Source organism: Amphiura filiformis, chromosome 20 (genome assembly GCF_039555335.1).
Source record: "Amphiura filiformis chromosome 20, Afil_fr2py, whole genome shotgun sequence".
NCBI classification, from domain to species: Eukaryota; Metazoa; Echinodermata; class Ophiuroidea; order Amphilepidida; family Amphiuridae; genus Amphiura; species Amphiura filiformis.
The window spans coordinates 20,200,869-20,220,721 of NC_092647.1; the positions used below are offsets into that span (position 1 = coordinate 20,200,869).

Genomic DNA, 19,853 nt, shown 5'->3' on the forward strand with positions numbered 1-19,853 from the left:
TGCCTTGTGTGTTTTCTCTTCAATCATTTTGTTGAATGTAATTTTATGAATCAAATAGTTATGTGTCATTTTATTTATAATAAAGAAGTTATTAAATTAATAAAGTAAGACAATTTATTTATCTATAAGTGCATGTCAAATGGGGTACATTGTTCAATACTATATGCATAAATTATGCCCATATTATAGCTAGGCCCTAAAAACTTTATTTTGCATCGGATTTTTCCTGTTGAAAAGACAAAACTGATGTTTATGATAGCAACCATTTCATCAATAACATTTTGAGTCATTTTTATCCATAAAACGACACAGGATATGATAGATAACTACTTTCACATCAATATGGTCCATATGATCACAGATTGTTGAGAATCTGTGATATGATCCGGGGATATGATGAAGATTTTGATTCTATAGATCTGTTATCAACATGATATCACGCTGTTCAGTGGTCAAGGAGTAAGGACCCCCGGTCAAGGACACTGATATGACATCATAGGTGATGTCAGATTTTCTTCTGCTGACCATATGATGCTATATTAACTATTATTGTTACATTTAGGCCTTTAAACTTTTAAAGTCATAATTAATTAGTTCAAACATAACTTTGGTAATACTCACTCGTTTTCGTTCGTTGAAACGGCAAAACATACTTACTTTTCCTAACAAATCGAATTAAAATATTTTAAAAAAATTTAACCACAAAAAGTAAAAAAAAAATCATTCCAATACCACTAAAATATAATCTCTTGAGTAAACTGACCCCAAACCTGAAACAGGTACCAGCCCCGAATGGGCTGGCGAAAAGAGCAGAATTTGTATGCTTGTTTGTTTAGATACAGCTGATTCTTATATGTGACGCGATCAAGCAAAATCAGTCGGAACTCGGAAACATTGATTTTGAGATATAGCCTTAAAAAGGAAATATTTCCTTTTGTTTCCTCCTGTTTTGGAAACATTTTAATTGCTCATATCTCTGGAACCTGTTGTTCAATTTCAATTCTGTTTTCTGCAAAATCCAGATTTGTAAATGATTTTACTATCCTATAAGAAACTGAAAAAGTAATATTTCCGAGTTCCGACTGATTTTGCTTGATCGCATCACATATGATAATGTGCTCGCTATTTACAAAGCAAAATCTATTAATACTAAACATGCTAAATGAAGCTATTTGAAGATACAAATTTAGTGTTAACAGAAATATATATGTGCACCAATGGATTAAATTTACAATCAGCATTTCTTTAATTGATGCTTATTATTAGAGATTGATGTATCAACTCAATTGATGTCTAAAAGATAGGTTTAACATTTATACAAGCATTTCAGTGATTTTATTTACCCTTTGACAACGTGTAATATCAGCAATAACAATCTTGACTGTGCTGTAGAAACCTTAATTGTTGTACTTCTCATTGCGATGTAAACATTTTTTATGGCATCTTTTATTTCGTTAATGATCTAAAACGGATACTGAAAAAATTATCTCCCTTCGTCATGTAACATTTATAAACAAACTACTCTTAATTTCTTAAATCGGAACTACAACTTATTCAAATTAGTTTACAACTTAAAAAATATCGCTTGTACATTCTGAAAGCTTTGTTTAGTAATTAATCAATTTTCTGAACACATTCATCATTGCTAAAGCTTCTTAAACACTATCACATTACACCAATACGTTTCATATGTTTAATATTTTAACATGTTTACATAACAATGTATATACGAGTATAAAATTGCTAAATATAGTTTTTCATCATACACATATGCTATATTCTTACATTAAGGGCTCTGGTACAAACGTTTGGACAGTATTTTTGCGGGACATGAGAGCACATCAGATATATCGAATTGCATTCTGAATACGAATAATGTCCTATATCAAATAATTTTCATTTGTTAAAATTCGCGATATAATGCACATTTTATAGCTAATGATTAAAAATTGATATTTTTGACATTTAACACATCTATATATTATTAGTATATTATGTTGCGGAAGTACAAGAATCTGATATAAAATGTGAAATAAAGTTGAATAGCTGTTTCATGTAAAATGTAGCTGTGTGCATAAGCACCACCAGCACCTAGTACATGTTGTAAGGTGTCGATTTTGTTTCTAATTTGACATTACTTTGACTTTTATATCTCATTGACAAAAAGTTGGTTTATCGTAATGATGCAAATGGAACTAAATGTTCTTGCACTCACTGAACGATTTGTATTTGATAAGGTCATTTTTATAGTTAATAATTAGACTCGATTCTTGCTTTAGTTAAATTTGGTAATGTAATTATAATTTTTCAATTTGATATTCACTTAAAATGCTCAAAATCAATAACTAAATAGCATATCACCTGGGGCAACCAGAGCAGAGTACCAATGATTCCTATACATGCTTTATTTTTTACAGCTTCTTTTCACTTTTGACCAATAACTAGGATTTCTATGAAATTGAATTTTAAGGACTGCAGATAACATGTGAAATTATCTAGGTAGCATGGATGAGATAACCGTTGAAGATGTTTGTTAGGTCCTCGGAGTCCATAATGTATGTTGGATTTGCAACTACAAGTTTCACTTCATCACCCACTTGTAGAGACAAGATGACGCTTTGACTATGAATGAGATACGATCCATTAAGGCCACTCTTATATATCTTGGCCTTGTGAACATCATTCTGATCTAAATAAATATGGCAATCATAATCATCATCGGGGTAGAAACTGAATGAGAAATAATAGAGTCCCTGTATGCGACAAGTGAAGACACCTGTGCTTGGGTTAAAATCATTCCCGACATCAAGGTCCTCTGCCCCCGGGGGGGGCACTCACATTTCCCAGCTATACGGGTATGTGCCGCGGCGACGACCCCCTTTTTCAGAGCCGCTGGCCGTTCCTTAGACCCTCTGAATTCATTGTTTGCCCGCTCTGAAGCCCCAAAATTTTTCTAGCCGTTCCATAGACCCTCAGATCATCGATTTCCGCTCTCATCGGCATCTTGAGAGGCGTGTTTTCTGTCCTACTATTTCAAGCCCAAAAGCAGACCCAAAAGCTACTTTTGCGAGCCCAAAAACTTCAAAGGGAATTTTCCATTAATTTCTTCCCCATTGAAACACATTGTAAAGTGAACTTTGGGTGGGATTTTGGGCTCCTTTTATAGTGGCAACACTGGTTGACTGTTTGTAAACATTGGACAACTGCGCCGGCCGCCATGCCTCCAGCTGGTGAACATTTAGCTAGAAATAAATGATTTTGAGATCTCTTTTGGGAATAAAATTGCCAAATATGAGGAAAAGTACCTTAAATAATTATGTACACATCCTTGCAGCTCTCCATAAACAATGAATTAAAAGGTAATTTACGATCTACTGGTCTAGTGAAATCGGGAGTGGAATGGGTGTCAAATTCTGCACACTTCACTCAATCATCTCATGTTATGCATGGCAGTTCAATGTTGTCCAAATGTTTTTCTTTTCGGCACTGAAAAAAAATTCTTGTGGGTTTGTTTTTATGGTGGGCTGCTGCTATAATTGTCAGTAGGCTACTAGCATAGATTGTAGGTCTACAGGGTCTAGTAATTTTTGATTTGAATGCTGTTTTGCTTTGTTGAGGTTTCCATCGTAATAGGCCAAACCAGACCTATTTTAAATGCACAATTCAAAGTGAAATCGATTCCTTCACAAATCTGTGGCAAAAACGCAACAAAATTGAACCCTGGTTTGGCCTGCGGGTTTAGTTTCCGAGATTTTTCGGATTTTGGCGGTCGATCAGTTCCCAAGACCCCCCTTGTAGGTCAATCAGTTCCCAAGACCCCCCTTTTTGACCGGCCGATCAGTTCCCTAGACCCTCCTTTTTGGCTGTCCGATCAGTTCCTTAGACCTCAAGTTCAAAACTGGCGGTGGCACACCCCTACCAAAAAAAAATTTGAGTGCCCCCCCCCCGGGCCTCTGCCTCAAAGGTTATGACCTCAGTACCTGATGAGATGTGCCGGATTGAAGTTTTTCTTGCTGAAAATGCTGACATAGGAGGAGCTGTATAGGATGTTCCTGCTTCACCTTGGTCACCTTTGACCCCAACTTGACCTTGATTTCCTTTCTGACCTTGCAATCCCATGATGCCTTGCTGTCCTGTTAATCCTTGCAATCCCATGATGCCTTCGTCTCCCTTAGCACCTGAAGTTTTTAGAAAAGTAAAGGAATAAAGCGTTTTGAATAAATCAAATCCCAAAATATATCATATTATCACATGTTTGGAATTCAAATTTGAAAATTTTTAGTTATTTCTCTTACCATTCTTTTATGAAGGATCAAGAATGATACTATTTTACACCTCAGTATTTCAAATGATAAATTCCATTAAATGGAGAAAAACTTGATTTTTTTGGCATCATCATTTAATGTATGAATAACACTTTACAGTGGCCAAAGTAAAAAAGTACCAATTCCTATATAAAACAATGCTTGTATAATTAGAAAAAAAAAAAAAAAAAAAAAACTGAAATGTAAAATAATTACAATAATTATTATACCATATCATGTTTATTGAGTACAAATGCATTGTTGTTTATACATTTCATATATGATCATAACATTCATGCTATGTAACCTGTTGATAAAATAAGAGCACAGTGTACCTGGTGTATACTGTGGAAAGATAAAAAACTGAAATGAGTAAACTAACAGCAATTTACTCATCTTTATTTTGAAACATTGCTGACTGATATAATTTAAATAACATCGGTGATGTGAATAAAAAAACCCAACTCAATATTATATTATTAAAAAAATGAATTGTACACTTTTGTGTCTTTCGTAATTCCAGTAATTTCCATCGGTAGAGCGCTTATTATATTCACACTGTGAATTATTTTCTTTAATGGAGATGCAGGACTAGGAAAGTATACATTATAAATTAATTCAGTCAGACACTTTATACGATATATAGGCCTATGCATGACTTAGAAAGCTTAGGGCTTGAGCGTTTCACCGTTCTTTCTAACCCTGCGGGGCCTATATAAAATAAACTCACTTGGAGCGTTTAGTCGTCGTATGGGAGTCTCCGGCCTCGGGGCTACGCCCCTGCGGCCTTGCTGTTTTTTCGTGTTAATTTTAAAATTTTAGTCTGCTTACAGACATTTTTTTCATACAAAAACAGTTGATAATTTTAATTGGTTGAGTAGAAGAATATTTGGAAATTTGGATGAATTTGGAAAGATCTGAAAGTTATGGTAAATAGATACTTTTGAGAGCCTGAGAATAAGGTAGTATCATTGGATTGTTCATTTAATTAAAAAAAGGAAAAAATGGTATGCATGTTTGAGGTAATACTGCTAAGTTTCGAAAGATAGAAGTGGTATTAGCTTTCTTCAACATGACCAAATAAAGATATACTACTATTCTAATTCAAAAGATAAAAGTGGTATATTTTGGTAAACACATAATACTTCCCTTAAACATGTTTAAGAAAGTAGTGTTTTTTATATATATAATCTATGTATCATAAATGATTCGTAATTTTGAAATGTTTCACATGATGAGACATATTTCGGATATTTTAATTTATAAATTTACCCCTTTGTGGTTTTGATTTTGGAACTGGAGGCAGGTTCCGTCCAGGGTCCGTTATCTTTTTAATTTTACCTATTGACATATAATCAACGCTTTATACACTCTTATCGCCGATATTAAAACATTTTTGCACTGATTACGATTTTTTGCTTTAATTTACTCGTATTTTCTTAGGGCTAATCAGGGGCTATTGATTATTGTTTAAACATTTGCGAAGTAAATGCTTTAATCAGCATGTATGTTTAAGTAATAACATGCGTTTAAGCAACATCAGTATTATTTCGGCAATAAGGTTCACGCAACCCTTATTTGAATAGAAGATTGATTAAATAGTGCAATAAAATGGTGGACGACACACATCGTCATCATCCCTATATCTTCGTATCAAAAATTGCCGTGATAGTACGATGAATCCTCACGTTTTTCAACAGCTACGCATGGTGATTTTATTCGAGATAGGCCGAGCGACAAGGGGCTAAGCATACAATGTGAGATTTTGAGAGTCTGCCACACTGTTTCTATTCTATGTTTTACGATTTTCGCATGATCAGATATGGCTGGCCGTAACCGCCACAACGTGGAGCTGCTACGCGTAGCTTACTTTTTGCTTCGCGGAGCTAAATTGACAAATCATGTTAGATCTTTTCATTACGCGGAGCCAGTTGATGCATCCTCGTTCCAGAGAGAGAGGAAACTCTTGCCAAAATTAATGTTTACTAATGGATTTTAAATGAATCGAATGTAAATAAACCACAAACAGTTGTACAGGATCAATACCATTGTTTGATTAGTGTATAGTCAATGTTACCTTGCATGCATGTGTCATGTGTGTGGCGTGTTTGTTTGTTTGTCTACTGTGTCAGGCCAGGATCACTGACACCCACGGTACTGATACTGTCATACTATCACGGTGATCATATTGTTGAATGTTGTTGACTTTAAAATAATCATGATGCAGTCATGTCTACAGTAGAATTCACCACAGATAACACTCAATGAAAACAGCTCAACTATGTTACATCAGATCTTTTCTGGTTAAATACACACTGCACTTGTGTCTGTTTTACCTGTGCAATGAGCAATGAGCTGGTATTATAGTTCAGTTGGGTGAATGATTATAAAGCGAACGCAAGGTAACAATATTGTCTACTGTTTACGAAATGAGACAATAGTCTGCTTATTGTTAACCAGCGTTCTTGAAAATGAGAAGCATAATGGTTTGCAGACTTAACACGGTTTAGAAATGATTTGTTCATATTTTTTGGTGTTATCTGTCGTTTACATATCCTTCCTAAAACACAAAAGTACCAATATTTCCAAACACCTAAAGTAGCTAAGAATTTAGGAAATGTTACAAAACTATATTTTCTAGAATTTCAGAGAATACTTTAAATATTGGCTGGTTATTTTTTACACAGTGACGTCAACTAGGCAATGGCATAATACTTCTAACATACACTAGGTCACGCGTTAATGGTGAGCGCACTGAGTATTGTGTATAGGAAAACTAGTATATAAAGTAAATCCGAACTGGTTTGCTGAAGGTCGAATTCCGCAGGCCACGCCCCGCAAGATGTACAAATCAGCTCCCGGCGATACACTGCAGATCGCAGAATTGTGTGCATGGTTTACCACCACTCTGCCTAGCTATATAGTTGTGTACAATACTGTATGAGTTTCTTGTGAGTGCATGTCCATCTTAAATAAGTCGGTTCGTACTTTTCATAAAGTACTTTTTGAATCATAACTTTCGTGACCGAGGATATCTTGCAACTACGTGAAGCTCGTCTGGCAAATTCTTAATGAATAAATTCGCTTCACGTAATGAGTAAGTCGTACTTGATTGGTCAGTTTTACCTCCGAGTAATGAAAAACTCTAACATGATTGGTCAATTTGGCTCCACGGAGCAAAAAGTCAGCTACGCGTAGCAGCTCCACGTTGTGGCGGTTGCGGCCTACCATATCAGTATCCCATATGATATTTCTATTGCAAGAAAATTTTATTTGTTGTCACGTAAATCACAGGTTTCGTTTAAATTAACTACCTGGAAATTAAATTAACTAATTAGTGAGGACCGGTATTTTGCTGTGGATATGTTTAACTGCAATTTTGATGTAAAACATTTGAAATCCGCTGTAAAAAATGTGATAATATTCAACTCTTTGAGAAAAGATTTTAAAGGACTGCATGTAAAACCAGGTGCAATACAATGTACATTATTGACACACTATCACTCTCTTTATCTACGTCAATAATAGAATAATCGATTTCAATCGAATTGAATAAATTGCTCCATTTTGAGTTTATAGTTGACTACTGAGCGACCTAAGCGATCGATTGCTAGCCAATCAGATAGAACTCCTTTTCTTGCGTTCAGTGAAATACCACTCGCCTGTCGCTCACTACCACTCGCCCGTCGCTCACCAACGGAGTATTAAATTTATATTTATCGTATAGGCCGTCGACACTGTGCGACATCGACAAGGCATTTCGTGGTGGCTGTCGAGCAATGATCATAAATATTTGCCGGAATATCTACTTCAATTTCCATCTACATATATTCAGATACGTAGCCAGGAAGCCCAGGACAATACTGAATTACCATGACAGGCGATTTATATAGAGAGGTTTTGGATGTGTTACAGATAGTCTACAGATCGAACTTTATTCGAATCTGTCAGCTCAGTGCAGTGTAAATTTGTACACGGTACATAAACGGCATTCGATACGCGATGATGCACCGTGTATATTGAATGCATGCAGGGGTGCATGCGTAGTGCCGTGAAGGCATACCCTATGTGCAACGAATACAAAGACATTTCTAGGCATGGATATACATGGATATGCTTGTTTGTTTGTTTTGGTCTGATCCTTCCGAAATGAGTGTCTTGCTTTATCATCATATGTATGGACCTCGTTGTGTACATACCCGGTGTACATGGGCGGAAGACATGCCGAAGGAAATTAGTCGTTAGTAGTGGATATCCAAGCAAATTTATGATCATTGCCTGGCAGCTACTCTGATGTCAACACAATTGGATTTTTTTAAGAATAAAAAAGAAAGAAAGAAATGGATACCCAATTTCATGGTCCCAATATAATCCATTAAATAAGTAAACAATAGCTGAATGAAAATAAATATATGTAAACATTAATGTGCTTAATTTTTGTAAACAACTAAGTTGTTTAGATGTTTAATTCGGGATGATTAACGCCGAATTTCGCTCTTTAATATGTCAACAATTACAAATATAACCAACCATTGATTAGGTTTCTTAAACCGTGAAGGGAGTTACGCGGTTACCGCGCAATGTAGCGAACCCGTTGCTTACGATCATTGCATGAAGTTGTTTAAGGATTTCGTATACGGGAAAATAAGAGTGTACTATTAACCAATAAACGAGTTACCGCGCAATGTAGTGAACCCGTTGCTTACGATTGCATAAAGTTGTTTAAGGATTTCGTATACGGGAAAATAAGAGTGTACTATTACACATGTACATAGCTAGCTGGCAGGTACGGCGGCTAGCTACATGTATCACATTGTTTTTCCCGTCAAAAGAAACTTGTTGAAAAAAATGTGTCCATAAGGCTCTGCTCTGCCAATTTTAAACCAAACCACTTTCCCCCAACATACCCCACTTGTTGCAAAGTGATTTGACTTGATGCGGTAAATCCAACAAAATCGGCAACTTGCCTTAAATAGTGACAAATGGAGCATTGTCACTTTTGTCAGTAGATTGACCTTTCAATGCTTGACCTATGTCACCTTTATCTTTGCAAATTGAATTAATCCTCCACAAGTCGTGTTATTCTTCAGTGATTTTTATTTTACTCATATCAAAAATCTTACCAGGTTCACCAGTCAATCCTCGTTCACCTTTTTGTCCAAGGTCACCAGATTGACCTTTCAACCCTTGACCTATGTCCCCTTTCTCTCCTTTCAATCCCTGACTGCCTGGTATGCCTGGTATTCCGTGTGACCCCGGGTTACCGACTGGCCCTGTTGTACCTGTTGTAAGTAAAAAATAAATGATATGATATGATACTGTTTAGGCTACATTAAAAAAAAAAAAATTAAAGTATAATCATACATATACATTCATAATAACTCAAAATATTTTGGCCGCTCTTGCTTTCCCCGGTCCTTTTCAAGTTTGCTTTTGCTTTTTTGAACTCTTTTTCTTTTGCTGTTTTAGCAGTAGAAAGGTGACCACATTTGCCGGAAAGGGATAGGGTTAGGGTTAGGGCTTCCGGCAAATACGGTCATCGTCACTCTCTTAGTGAAGAATTGCTGGCACTAATTAATGGACAATCTCTCGGAATACCATGTCATGCCTCCAGATCTAAGGGAACTTACTGGCAGCATGGTGCACTTACGTCCACGGCGAATTCACCGTTACCTTTCCAGCCATAAACCCGCTTATTGAAGATTAAACCGATATATGCAGTACTAAACCATTATATAGTAATCTATTGTCCAATGCAAATTTATTACCACCTGATAATATTGATCCAATGAGCGACCGAATTATCCGCTACGGACGACTATAAACCCAATCGATAATGACTCTATTGACATGTACGAGCGTATCTCTACTGACCGAGTTTTGGGATATTTTTCACTGGTTTGCAGCTGTTTGCTATCATTTAAGGCGGAGTACCGTTATTATAAGGACTATGCCAATTATTTAAAGATTGACATGTAGATAATAAGCCATAATTGATTGACAGAAAGTACTAAATTTGTACCTATGACGGTTTTATGACACCAATCTTGAAAAAACGATCAAAAAATGGCTGCCCGGTGAAGTAAAATGTGCATTGGAATAACACGGCGAGTTTGGATAGATGGTAGGATTTCTTTTAATAAAAATGTATGTTCCCCCGTTATTAAAGCTTGTACCGGGTTGAAGTTTCAGATATTTGGAAAAGAATAAGTAATTGAAACATAGAGAAAGGACTAAAATCATAGTTTTTATACTTTTTGATATATGATACTAACTAGTTCAACCCGTATAGCTACAACACAGCGCTACCAGTAGGGTTCAATTGCCTATTGTGAGTGCCCCTGTGTTGTGTGCATACATGCAGTTAACAATATAACTGCATGATGGTAAGCTTGAAGTGGGACAAACTTGATGATCGTCGCAATATATCCACCTTAATGTCATGGTCTATAAGAGCCTTTAGCAACATCCTCCCACTGCCTTTATGTAACATCTTTTCCACAGTCAGTAACAGTCATGGCCACTTCACTAGATCCGCATCCCAAGGTAATTTTGTCCCTCCAACAAACCGAAGTGCCTCTGCCAAAAGGAAATTCTCCTCCAGAGGTGCACTGTCCTTTAACCTTCTTCTACCAGAGCCAAAAATCCGTTGCCAGCTACAGTCGGTTATTTTAAATATGCTTGCAAGTAAATTTCACCTTATGATGTCCTATAGTGCAATATCACTGTTTTTATATATCATTGTTGTTTGTATGCAAATTTTATGCCTAGCTGGTCTAGTTTTTCTTGTATTCATAATTTTGTTAAATTGTGCAATCTGATAGATACAGTCGATCATCGTACAGTTATTGTAGCCACACAGAGCACACTGTCCTCGTTCTTCAGACTGGCTGGTGTAGGTAGTGTCTTGAAGTAGAACTTCTGGTTCATTTCTGGTGACCAATAGCAGAGGAGCTGGTCAGTGGCGTAGCGTGGGTCATCACATTGGGGGAGGGGGGGGCACCGCCATGATTGGGGGCACAGGGTATGATGGTGGTGCACAAGCCGTTTTTCGGCACTTTTCCTATGGGATTCTTATGATGCTGTAGGGGGAAGCCAACATCATTTTGTTCTTCGGCTCGGAGACTTCTTTCACCAGGCACGACAGGGCATTTCCGGGCATTTTCTTAATCATCATGTTTGCGTTTGTCGGTTCTAGTGAACCCATGCCGGGTATATGTTGTTATATATATCCATCCTCTGCAGAGCTCAGGATTAGCAGATATTCTCTCATTCTCATGTTTCTCTAACATTTTGCTTGACATCAAGTAAGGTTGGTTTTTTCCCCCTCATTTTTTTATATTTAATTTCCCCTTTTGAATGTATTTCATCATGATTGTATTGTACTTTTATATTGTAAGAATTTTGTATTGTATTGTATGTTTATTCTGGCAAATGAAATTAAATGAAATGAAAATGTTTCCATCAGGGTTTAAGTATGTTCCACACACTGACATCCTGCAATTCCAGTGAGAAATCCCGTCTGAATGGCTTAGTCTATGTATCAATTCTGCACCATAAAAGTGAGCAGTCGGTTGACAAGGACCTGAGCGAACATCTTTCCACTGACATTGGTCAAAGTGATATTTCTAAACAATTCTGGTTTAGATTTGTCGTCTTCTTTTGGTATAAGGAAAGCTACTACTCTACATGAAAAAGGTACTTGCTTCTTTTATGAGGTTTAATATGCAAATAAAATAAAAAGAGTAGCCGGAGTTTCTAACCGTGGCCTACATATTCTCTAGAATATATCTTAGTCAATCTACAACATCCTGACAAACGGAGGTATTGACATTGCAGAAACAATATGCCTCACGGTGGAGACATATGAAAACACCATGCTTTGTTGGCCAACCGACCCAGATGTTGTGATTTGGGCCCTTTTTTTAGCTGTATGGGGCAAACATTTTGACTACTATTTTTCAAAAGATTTTCGGTGATTTTAGAACGTCGTTTATCCTTTTCCGGCCTACAAACCTCAGAAATGGCCTCAAATACTCTACAAATGCCAATTTGCTTGGGCCCTTTACCGAAAGCTTGAAAATTTGGGGAAAAATGCGGTTATCCAGATTGGTCAATTAAGAAAGTCAAACAAGACAGATCCACTCCTAAGACAAAATTTACCTCGAAACAAAAGATCGCAGTGAAAAAAACAAATGCATGGTTGTGGTCAACTATATAGAGGGCGTATCTGAGTGTGTTTAAAAAACATGTATTTTCTACGGGCTTGAAGCCTCACCGTACCATAAAACTGCTCCCTCAACGAAAAGCGGAAGCCATTTACGAGATCTCTTGTAGGGACTGCTCCAGTTCCTAAATTGGTGAAACTGGCCGTCCCTTTGGTATCTGACTTAAAGAGCACCAGAAAGAGGTGGAAAAAATTAAATCTAGCCCATTTACGGGTGTAAATCGCAAATCCTCTGTCACAGACATTCACAAATATGCTATCACTGATCACGCAGCCTCTACAAATCACTTTGGAGGACTCTAAAGTCATTGATCGTGAAGCAAGCAGATAAGAATACCAGGTGGCTAAAAGAAGTCATTTAGATCCGCAGAAAACGACATGACACTCTAAACAAGGATGAGGGGGCCTACACACTCAATAACATCTTTGACCAACTCATCACACCTTCTACGAGGCTTCCTGTTGTCCATACAAGGAAACAGTTAGATGTGATGAGTTTGCCAGTCCGATGAAACCACTAGCGTAGTGGTGAAACGTCACTAAAATGTGAGTACAACATCATCATTTTACAATTGTTAGAAACGATCAAAATTCACAATATTTTGAAAATGTTCTGTTTTTTTTCTTCAAAAATGTTCAGTCAAAATCAATAAATTTTGGCCCCAAAGGGTTGATTTTACAGGGTTTTTTTTTCGTGGCTTTACCTTTATGGAATACTTTGGAAGAGGAGGGGGCTATAAAGTAATTGTATTTGTTCCAGGAGGGAGGTTATGTGAATTTGTGTCTTAGTTGGAGGGGGTGTCAACATTCTCCTTATCCCCTTCCGGCGTAATAGTGAACAGTCCTTTATTGTTTTATTTGTTTTCCTATAATCAGATGAAGCCTTTGTTGATTAATGCTGTTTAAAAAAGTGGATGTGGCTGGATGTCAGAGAAGATATCTTACACTTCCCACAATGCATTTCTTCTATTTCATTTTCTGTACCGAGAGCAATGTTTAGCCAGTCTATTCTCCAAGGATTCTGGGAAGGTTAGATATCTTCTCTGGCATGATGTACGAATACCGTAAAGATTCGCCTAATGGCTCACATGGGTTCCTTTGCTTTCAGGTAAATTCAAGTACAAATTGAGAGCTTCGTCCTCCTTCTGTGCCCTTATTTGCTGGTGGGATTTTTACGGGAGGGCACTTTAGTGTGTACCTAAAATTACAGCTATGTCAAGCGAGTCACCGTGCCATTTAATAGGCGAATCTTTACGGTAGTTGTACAAATAAGTGCTTGGTTCAAAAATATCACAGCACTTGAAAAAGAAAGGTATTGGGCCTACCTTGTGGACCTTGAGCTCCAGGCAGTCCTACACCTAATTGTCCTGGTGGTCCCATTGGACCAGGAAGAAATCCAGAGTTGCTGCAAGGACAGCTGCAGGGTTCACATGTTTCAGGCTGCTGTTGATTGTCCTGGGTGCTCTGTGTTTGTCCCAGAATCTCATTGGACGTGAGAGAAACCAACAAGAGCATGAACATTGCTTGGTAAACCATCTTCGGGACTTGAAGAGTGGCGAATGGTTTTCTCAATCTGCACGGAAGAATCTAACCTTAAAAAGAGACATTATAAAAATACATTAATTCTCGGAGCCTATTAATTTTAATTGTTCAATTTTGCCTAATTTATTTCCACTTAAATCACGCTAGAGAAACTATTCCCTCTACAGGGTATTATAAGATCTGCTGCATTGCGAGAAAGATCATTAGAAACTGCGGAATCTTATATTCAATGATTTAAAGTGCACCTAGACACTGATCCACAAGCCTCAGGACACTTTACAGGTTGTTGCTGACCACTATAGGTACATTATTCTTATACATATTTGGCCCCGTTTATTCAGTCAAGTTAGCTCAATCGGCGGTGGTTTAGTACGCTCTCGTGGAAAAGTTGAGTTAGCTTGAATTCCTCCTGGACAAGGAACCTACTGTTAATTGTCTCGTTATAACCCGAACGAAACTTGGGAGCTGATTCTGGTTGCGAGGGTCAATTGTGGAATGTCTAGGGTGTGCGCTCTTGAATTTTGGAAAGTCCCTGTGTTAAAAAATCAGGACCTTTTGATACGTGTGCTCTCCCATTAAAGTAGTGATAGGCTGTACAGTCCAAAAAAAGGGGTGATGTTTCAAAAAGCTTATGGTACCAGCTGAATTGAAGCAGCTAATCCTCCTGAGCATTTTGACAACAACAAAAATCGGTTGAAAAATGAGACAGTGCCGGCCAAAAAACTACGCATAACGGGGATTTCTTGGACTCCCCCACCCCCCTATTTTTCACTATTTTGACAATTATGGGCGTTTTCTTTGCTGTTTGTTGGATTATAATGATTATTTACATGATTTTGGGTCCCCTGGATATATTTATGCAATTTTTTACACAAATCGTATGTTTTGATGCAAGTTTAAGAGCCAATTTAGGATGTGAGGGCGCTGTTCAGCCTAATAACTGTTACGTATCCCCCCTACTAAAATTTTGTCATTTCTTATTATCAAATCAAAGTTACTGATAAATAACATCATCTGTCCAAATTTGAACTCTCAACCTTATTTCACTTGTGCGTGGTACCCATTTGAATATATATATAGAGACGCTTCCATTGACTTACATGTAATACAAAGTTTGTTGACCCCTGTATATTGCTATGGGCAGGTTACCCCTGTATTAAAAATTAGTGCCACGGCCACACCAAATGTGATAAATGGCTGAAAATGTCAGAATATGGATGATTGATGATTATCTCTAGTATGATTAACTTATGAATTAAAAATGAAAAATGGTTGCGAAAGGGGTCGCTAAAAGGTAAAGCGCCCTCACGGCCTAACCAAAACCGTTAATTTTAAGGACACTAAAAAGTTTCATTTGACACAAAGTGCATCAATGACCTTCCTGTACCTAAAACTATGTAAGTAGATACCAAAAATGCATTACATAATCCTTAATGTGATAAAATTCCCTTAAACTAGAAAATAAAGGTCCAATCTGCCCCCCCTTATGTGTCGTTATTTGGCAGGCACTGTCTCAATTTTTGGCCAATTTCAATCAAATTGGTGTCAAATTACTCAGAACAACAAGCTGCATCAAATAAGCTGGTACCCTTATACAGTCTATCACTAATTAAAGCGGGGACTTTTTATTTAGTAAATATCCTCGTATTATAGTGTCTATATTATTGCCAATTTGTTTCTTTTTTAATGATATTATGGCATACTGCAGTTACTGTCCGTTTTCCTATACACAATACACAGTGCTCTCACCATTGAGCTGTGACCTCTACAAATCGTGCCACGTTAAAAGGATAGGCATTTGCCTAGTTAACGTCAATGTGTGAAAAATAACCGGCCAATATTAAAAGTACTCTCAAAAACTTCTAGCAAATATATTTCTCTAACATGACCTAAAATTACAGCTAGGTTAGATGTTCAGAAATATTCGTACTTTGGTCAAACAGTGAGTGAGGGCAAGGCATAGCTAGCCAAATCCCGTGTTAATTGAATGGAGATTTGACCGAACATTTTGGTAAACGGACCGCTCACTTCTGAAGAATGCCACACGAAAACGGTACAAGCTACATTTAAAGTACTCTCTGTTCGATCATCATGATGAGTTTTTTAAATAGTATGCCGAAATTTGGTACTGTAGGTAATTGACAAAGGGTCGTACTTCGCTGATGAGTAAGTGACAGTGAACATGAAAATCAGGGCCCATAACCCAAGTTAGTAGCTAGTTAGTGGAGGCCGTCACGGGACTGATTATTGATTATTGAAGTGCCTTATTAATAGATACGCACGATTTAGGGCAAGAAAAAAACCGGACACTTTTGGAGACATCATCATCATCATCATCATCATCATCATCATCATCATCATCATCATCATCATCATCATCATCGACATCATCATCATCATCACTTTCTACATTTTTCTAAACAACATAGGGCCTACCGTTTTAATAAGATTTTTTCTTGAAATGCATGTAACTATAATTATTGTTTAGAGCGTGATGAAATAAAACATCACGATTTTCATCACAAAACAAATATAATGGCTTTTGTCTAACACACGCGTCGCGTCACGTCACGTCACGTCACGTCACGTCGCGTCACGTTGAAATGTTATCAAAAGTTCATAATAAATTATTAACTCCACAATTACCCTTATCTCCCTACGTGATAAATAGTCCTTGAAATAGTCCATGGAATTCCAGCTTTTCATCAATGCCGCAAAGCACAGCAAAGCTTCAATGAATAAAATAATCGGGATTGCTGGAACTACTTTTAAACCACAGCCCGTATCCTACGTACAGTGCGCACACCACTAAATAATGCTCCCACTGAAACACACGTGAAAATGGCCTATCAAAACAAAATAAGCTACCTCATTCGCGTGTTTCAGACTTATAAAACACGTTAGCCATTTTGCAGAATCTGTGAGGTATATGATGCGGTATTATTTGGTCTTCTTTGATGGCGGTGTAAATAGCTGGTCATATAATTCGCAGTAGGGGATATTTGCTCTCGTCTCGGTTGTCTTTTGCTCCTTTTTGCATTTGGCAACAAATGTTGCCAAATGCTTTCTTTCACCCGCATTTCTTTCTTCTGGCAACATTTCAAATCGCTATAACATCCACATACTAAGTTGGATTTTAACCAAACTTGGTCAGAATGACCACTGACCACTCCCATTTATGGTTTGTACCCCAATTTGACCTTTGACCTTGATTATATAGTTGAAAATGTGATTTTTTTCACACAAAAATACTAAGGCTTCTAGACGATTAAGCCGATTTCCACCAAAATATTTTAGAAGAATCCCCTACCCATGCTTCATATAGGATGTACACAAATAAGGGGTCAAAGGTCATTTTTCTTCTTTCTGGCAACATTTCAAAATGAGTCTAGCACCCGTATACTACATCGGATTTTGACCAGGCTTGGTCACAATAATCACTGACCACCCCCATTAATGTTGTGTGACCATGACCCTAATTTGACCTTTGACCTACTTGATATGGCCAAAATGTGATTTCACGACATTTTTTTCACATGCCACAAACCTTGTGGGAAGCACAAGTGGGTAAGTGGCTACTGAGTTTCGTATATGGCTTCAAGGTCAAAGGTCATTGAGTGGTCATTTGTGTTAAAAGTTTGATCTCACTCCAGACTCAATGGATTTGATCCAAACCTAGTCCGAATTAATTAACCTTGACCTTGACCTGACATGTTGAATGACCTTGACCCACGTATGACTTTTGACCTGAAAACAGAGGTCAACAATAAATGTTACCAAAAACGTGGTTTAAAGCTGGTAGGACCTACATTTGTATAGGCCAAGTAAAATTAATAAGGAATATTTTTTCATACAAATACAAGTAAATATTTTGCCATAGAAAAAAGTCATTTTTTAAATAAATGATCGTGTCTGGAAATTCATGGAAGGTAAAATCGCGAATCTGTTTGCCCTTTTACGTGCATTTCAATGGGGCTTATTTGGTGGTGTGCGGCCGTCAGCAATCGCCACGCCGATAACCATTTCACTGTGGGCCTGGGATAATGACGGGTTCGATGCGGAAACACCCCGGGAAAAACTAAACGAAATCGTGAACTGAATCCGTATGACTTGTTTGTAACTTTTAAGAAGATATCAACGTGACGTGACGTGACGCGACGTGACGTGACGTGACGTGACGTGACGCGACGTGACGCGACGCGTGTGTTAGATAAAAGCCAATATAATGCACAAGAAATCGTTTGTTTTAGAGCGTGATGATGAAATAAAACATCACGGTTTTCATCACGAAACAAAGTAATACATAAGAAATCGTTTGTTTTAAAGCGTGATGAAATAAAACATCACGATTTTCATCACAAAACAAAGTAATAGGCCTACAAAAGAAATACATTTTTCGAGAGTGATTAAATAAAACATCACGATTTTCATCACGGGACAAAGTAATACATAAGACATCGTTTGTTTGATTGCAATCAACCGCGACAGTTCGTCTCACACACATAACAATGCACTGCGATCAAATAGGTTGATGACAACATTTGATTGAATGGACTGCACTGCGCCATGATTACGTGCACCGGTTCAAATCCTTTGTTTGGAGCCAATCAATAATTTCACGTACAGCCTCTATGCAAATTAGAGTTTACACACGCTGCAGCTGGGGTAATCGACCGAAGCTGGTTGCCGTTAGTGATCGAATGCATGAGCTTATTTGCTTTACTGAATCGATTTACTGGATTAATTTCCTGTTAACTGGGTTTAATGCCACAAAGGTCGAATCGTGCTTGCCATGGACCATAAGTGCATCATGGATAGCAATTGGCATGAAGGAATAAACCATGTAATATTATATAGACGTGACACAGGCACTTGTTCTCTTCTTAGTCACGTATATAGATTCTATTGATAAATCGCAGCTAATCACATTGTCTTGTGAACATGGTGAACTTTACGCTTAAATACACACATAATGTACATGTTGCGGTAGCCTACACTGGCATGCTGCAGAGTGTACTTCTTACAGTTTGTACACAATAACTAAATCGGGGTTTGATTCAAATGATGCTAGACCAGGAACTGATTTAATAACGTAAGATATTTTAAGTTTTGATAATGAAACAATATAAGCTAATGGAAGCACCGATATCGGGAATGTATTACCTATAAATAGTTCAATTGTTTATCATGTTTGCGGGTGAACGCCACTCCCTATAGGCCTACATGTAAATACAAATGATCGTACCGCTAGAATTCAACCAAAGTGAAGAATCAATACATCAAAAAAGATAATATGTGCGATCTCAAAAGCTGAAAATGTATCTTGTGGGTATCTTGTATACCACTTAAAGGATATAATCGGTCCATATCATAAATATGTAAGAATATTACTTACCTTTACTTAGTATGTAGAAGGAAGTAGACTCGGTGACTGGGGTTCAATGTCAGTACATGTATTATATTTATTATATTTGTGCGGTCATGGTACGTGTACCATATACATAAACAATTAAGTTTATTTCAATATTGAACAATCTACGTGTTTCTCTCTTACCTGTGGCTTGCTAGGTATATGCAATATTTGCCAATTATTATTTATCTTGCATCCACCACCCTTCGGTACCACTTGCTCGAACTGGCAACAGCGCCATCTGCTATTGCTTGATAAAAATATTTTTTACATGATTATGAATAAAGCTATTACCTGAATTTATGAAGAATGCATTGCAACACAAAACATCACTTTGAAATATGTAACACAAAACATCACTTTGAAATAT

General features: G+C 37.2%; 1 protein-coding gene across 1 annotated transcript; it reads right to left on the reverse strand.

Annotated features, from left to right (window-relative positions):
- Positions 1–1,969: 1,969 nt before the first annotated feature.
- Positions 1,970–19,507, reverse strand: LOC140141833 (uncharacterized). Its single transcript, XM_072163696.1, has 5 exons — positions 19,469–19,507; positions 13,857–14,123; positions 9,428–9,586; positions 3,952–4,178; positions 1,970–2,813 (listed from the first exon to the last, which is right to left on the reverse strand). Exons 2-5 carry the CDS (start codon positions 14,065–14,067, stop codon positions 2,496–2,498), a joined length of 915 nt encoding a protein of 304 aa, XP_072019797.1. The 5' UTR covers positions 14,068–14,123; positions 19,469–19,507; the 3' UTR covers positions 1,970–2,495.
- Between the last annotated feature and the right edge of the window lie 346 nt (positions 19,508–19,853).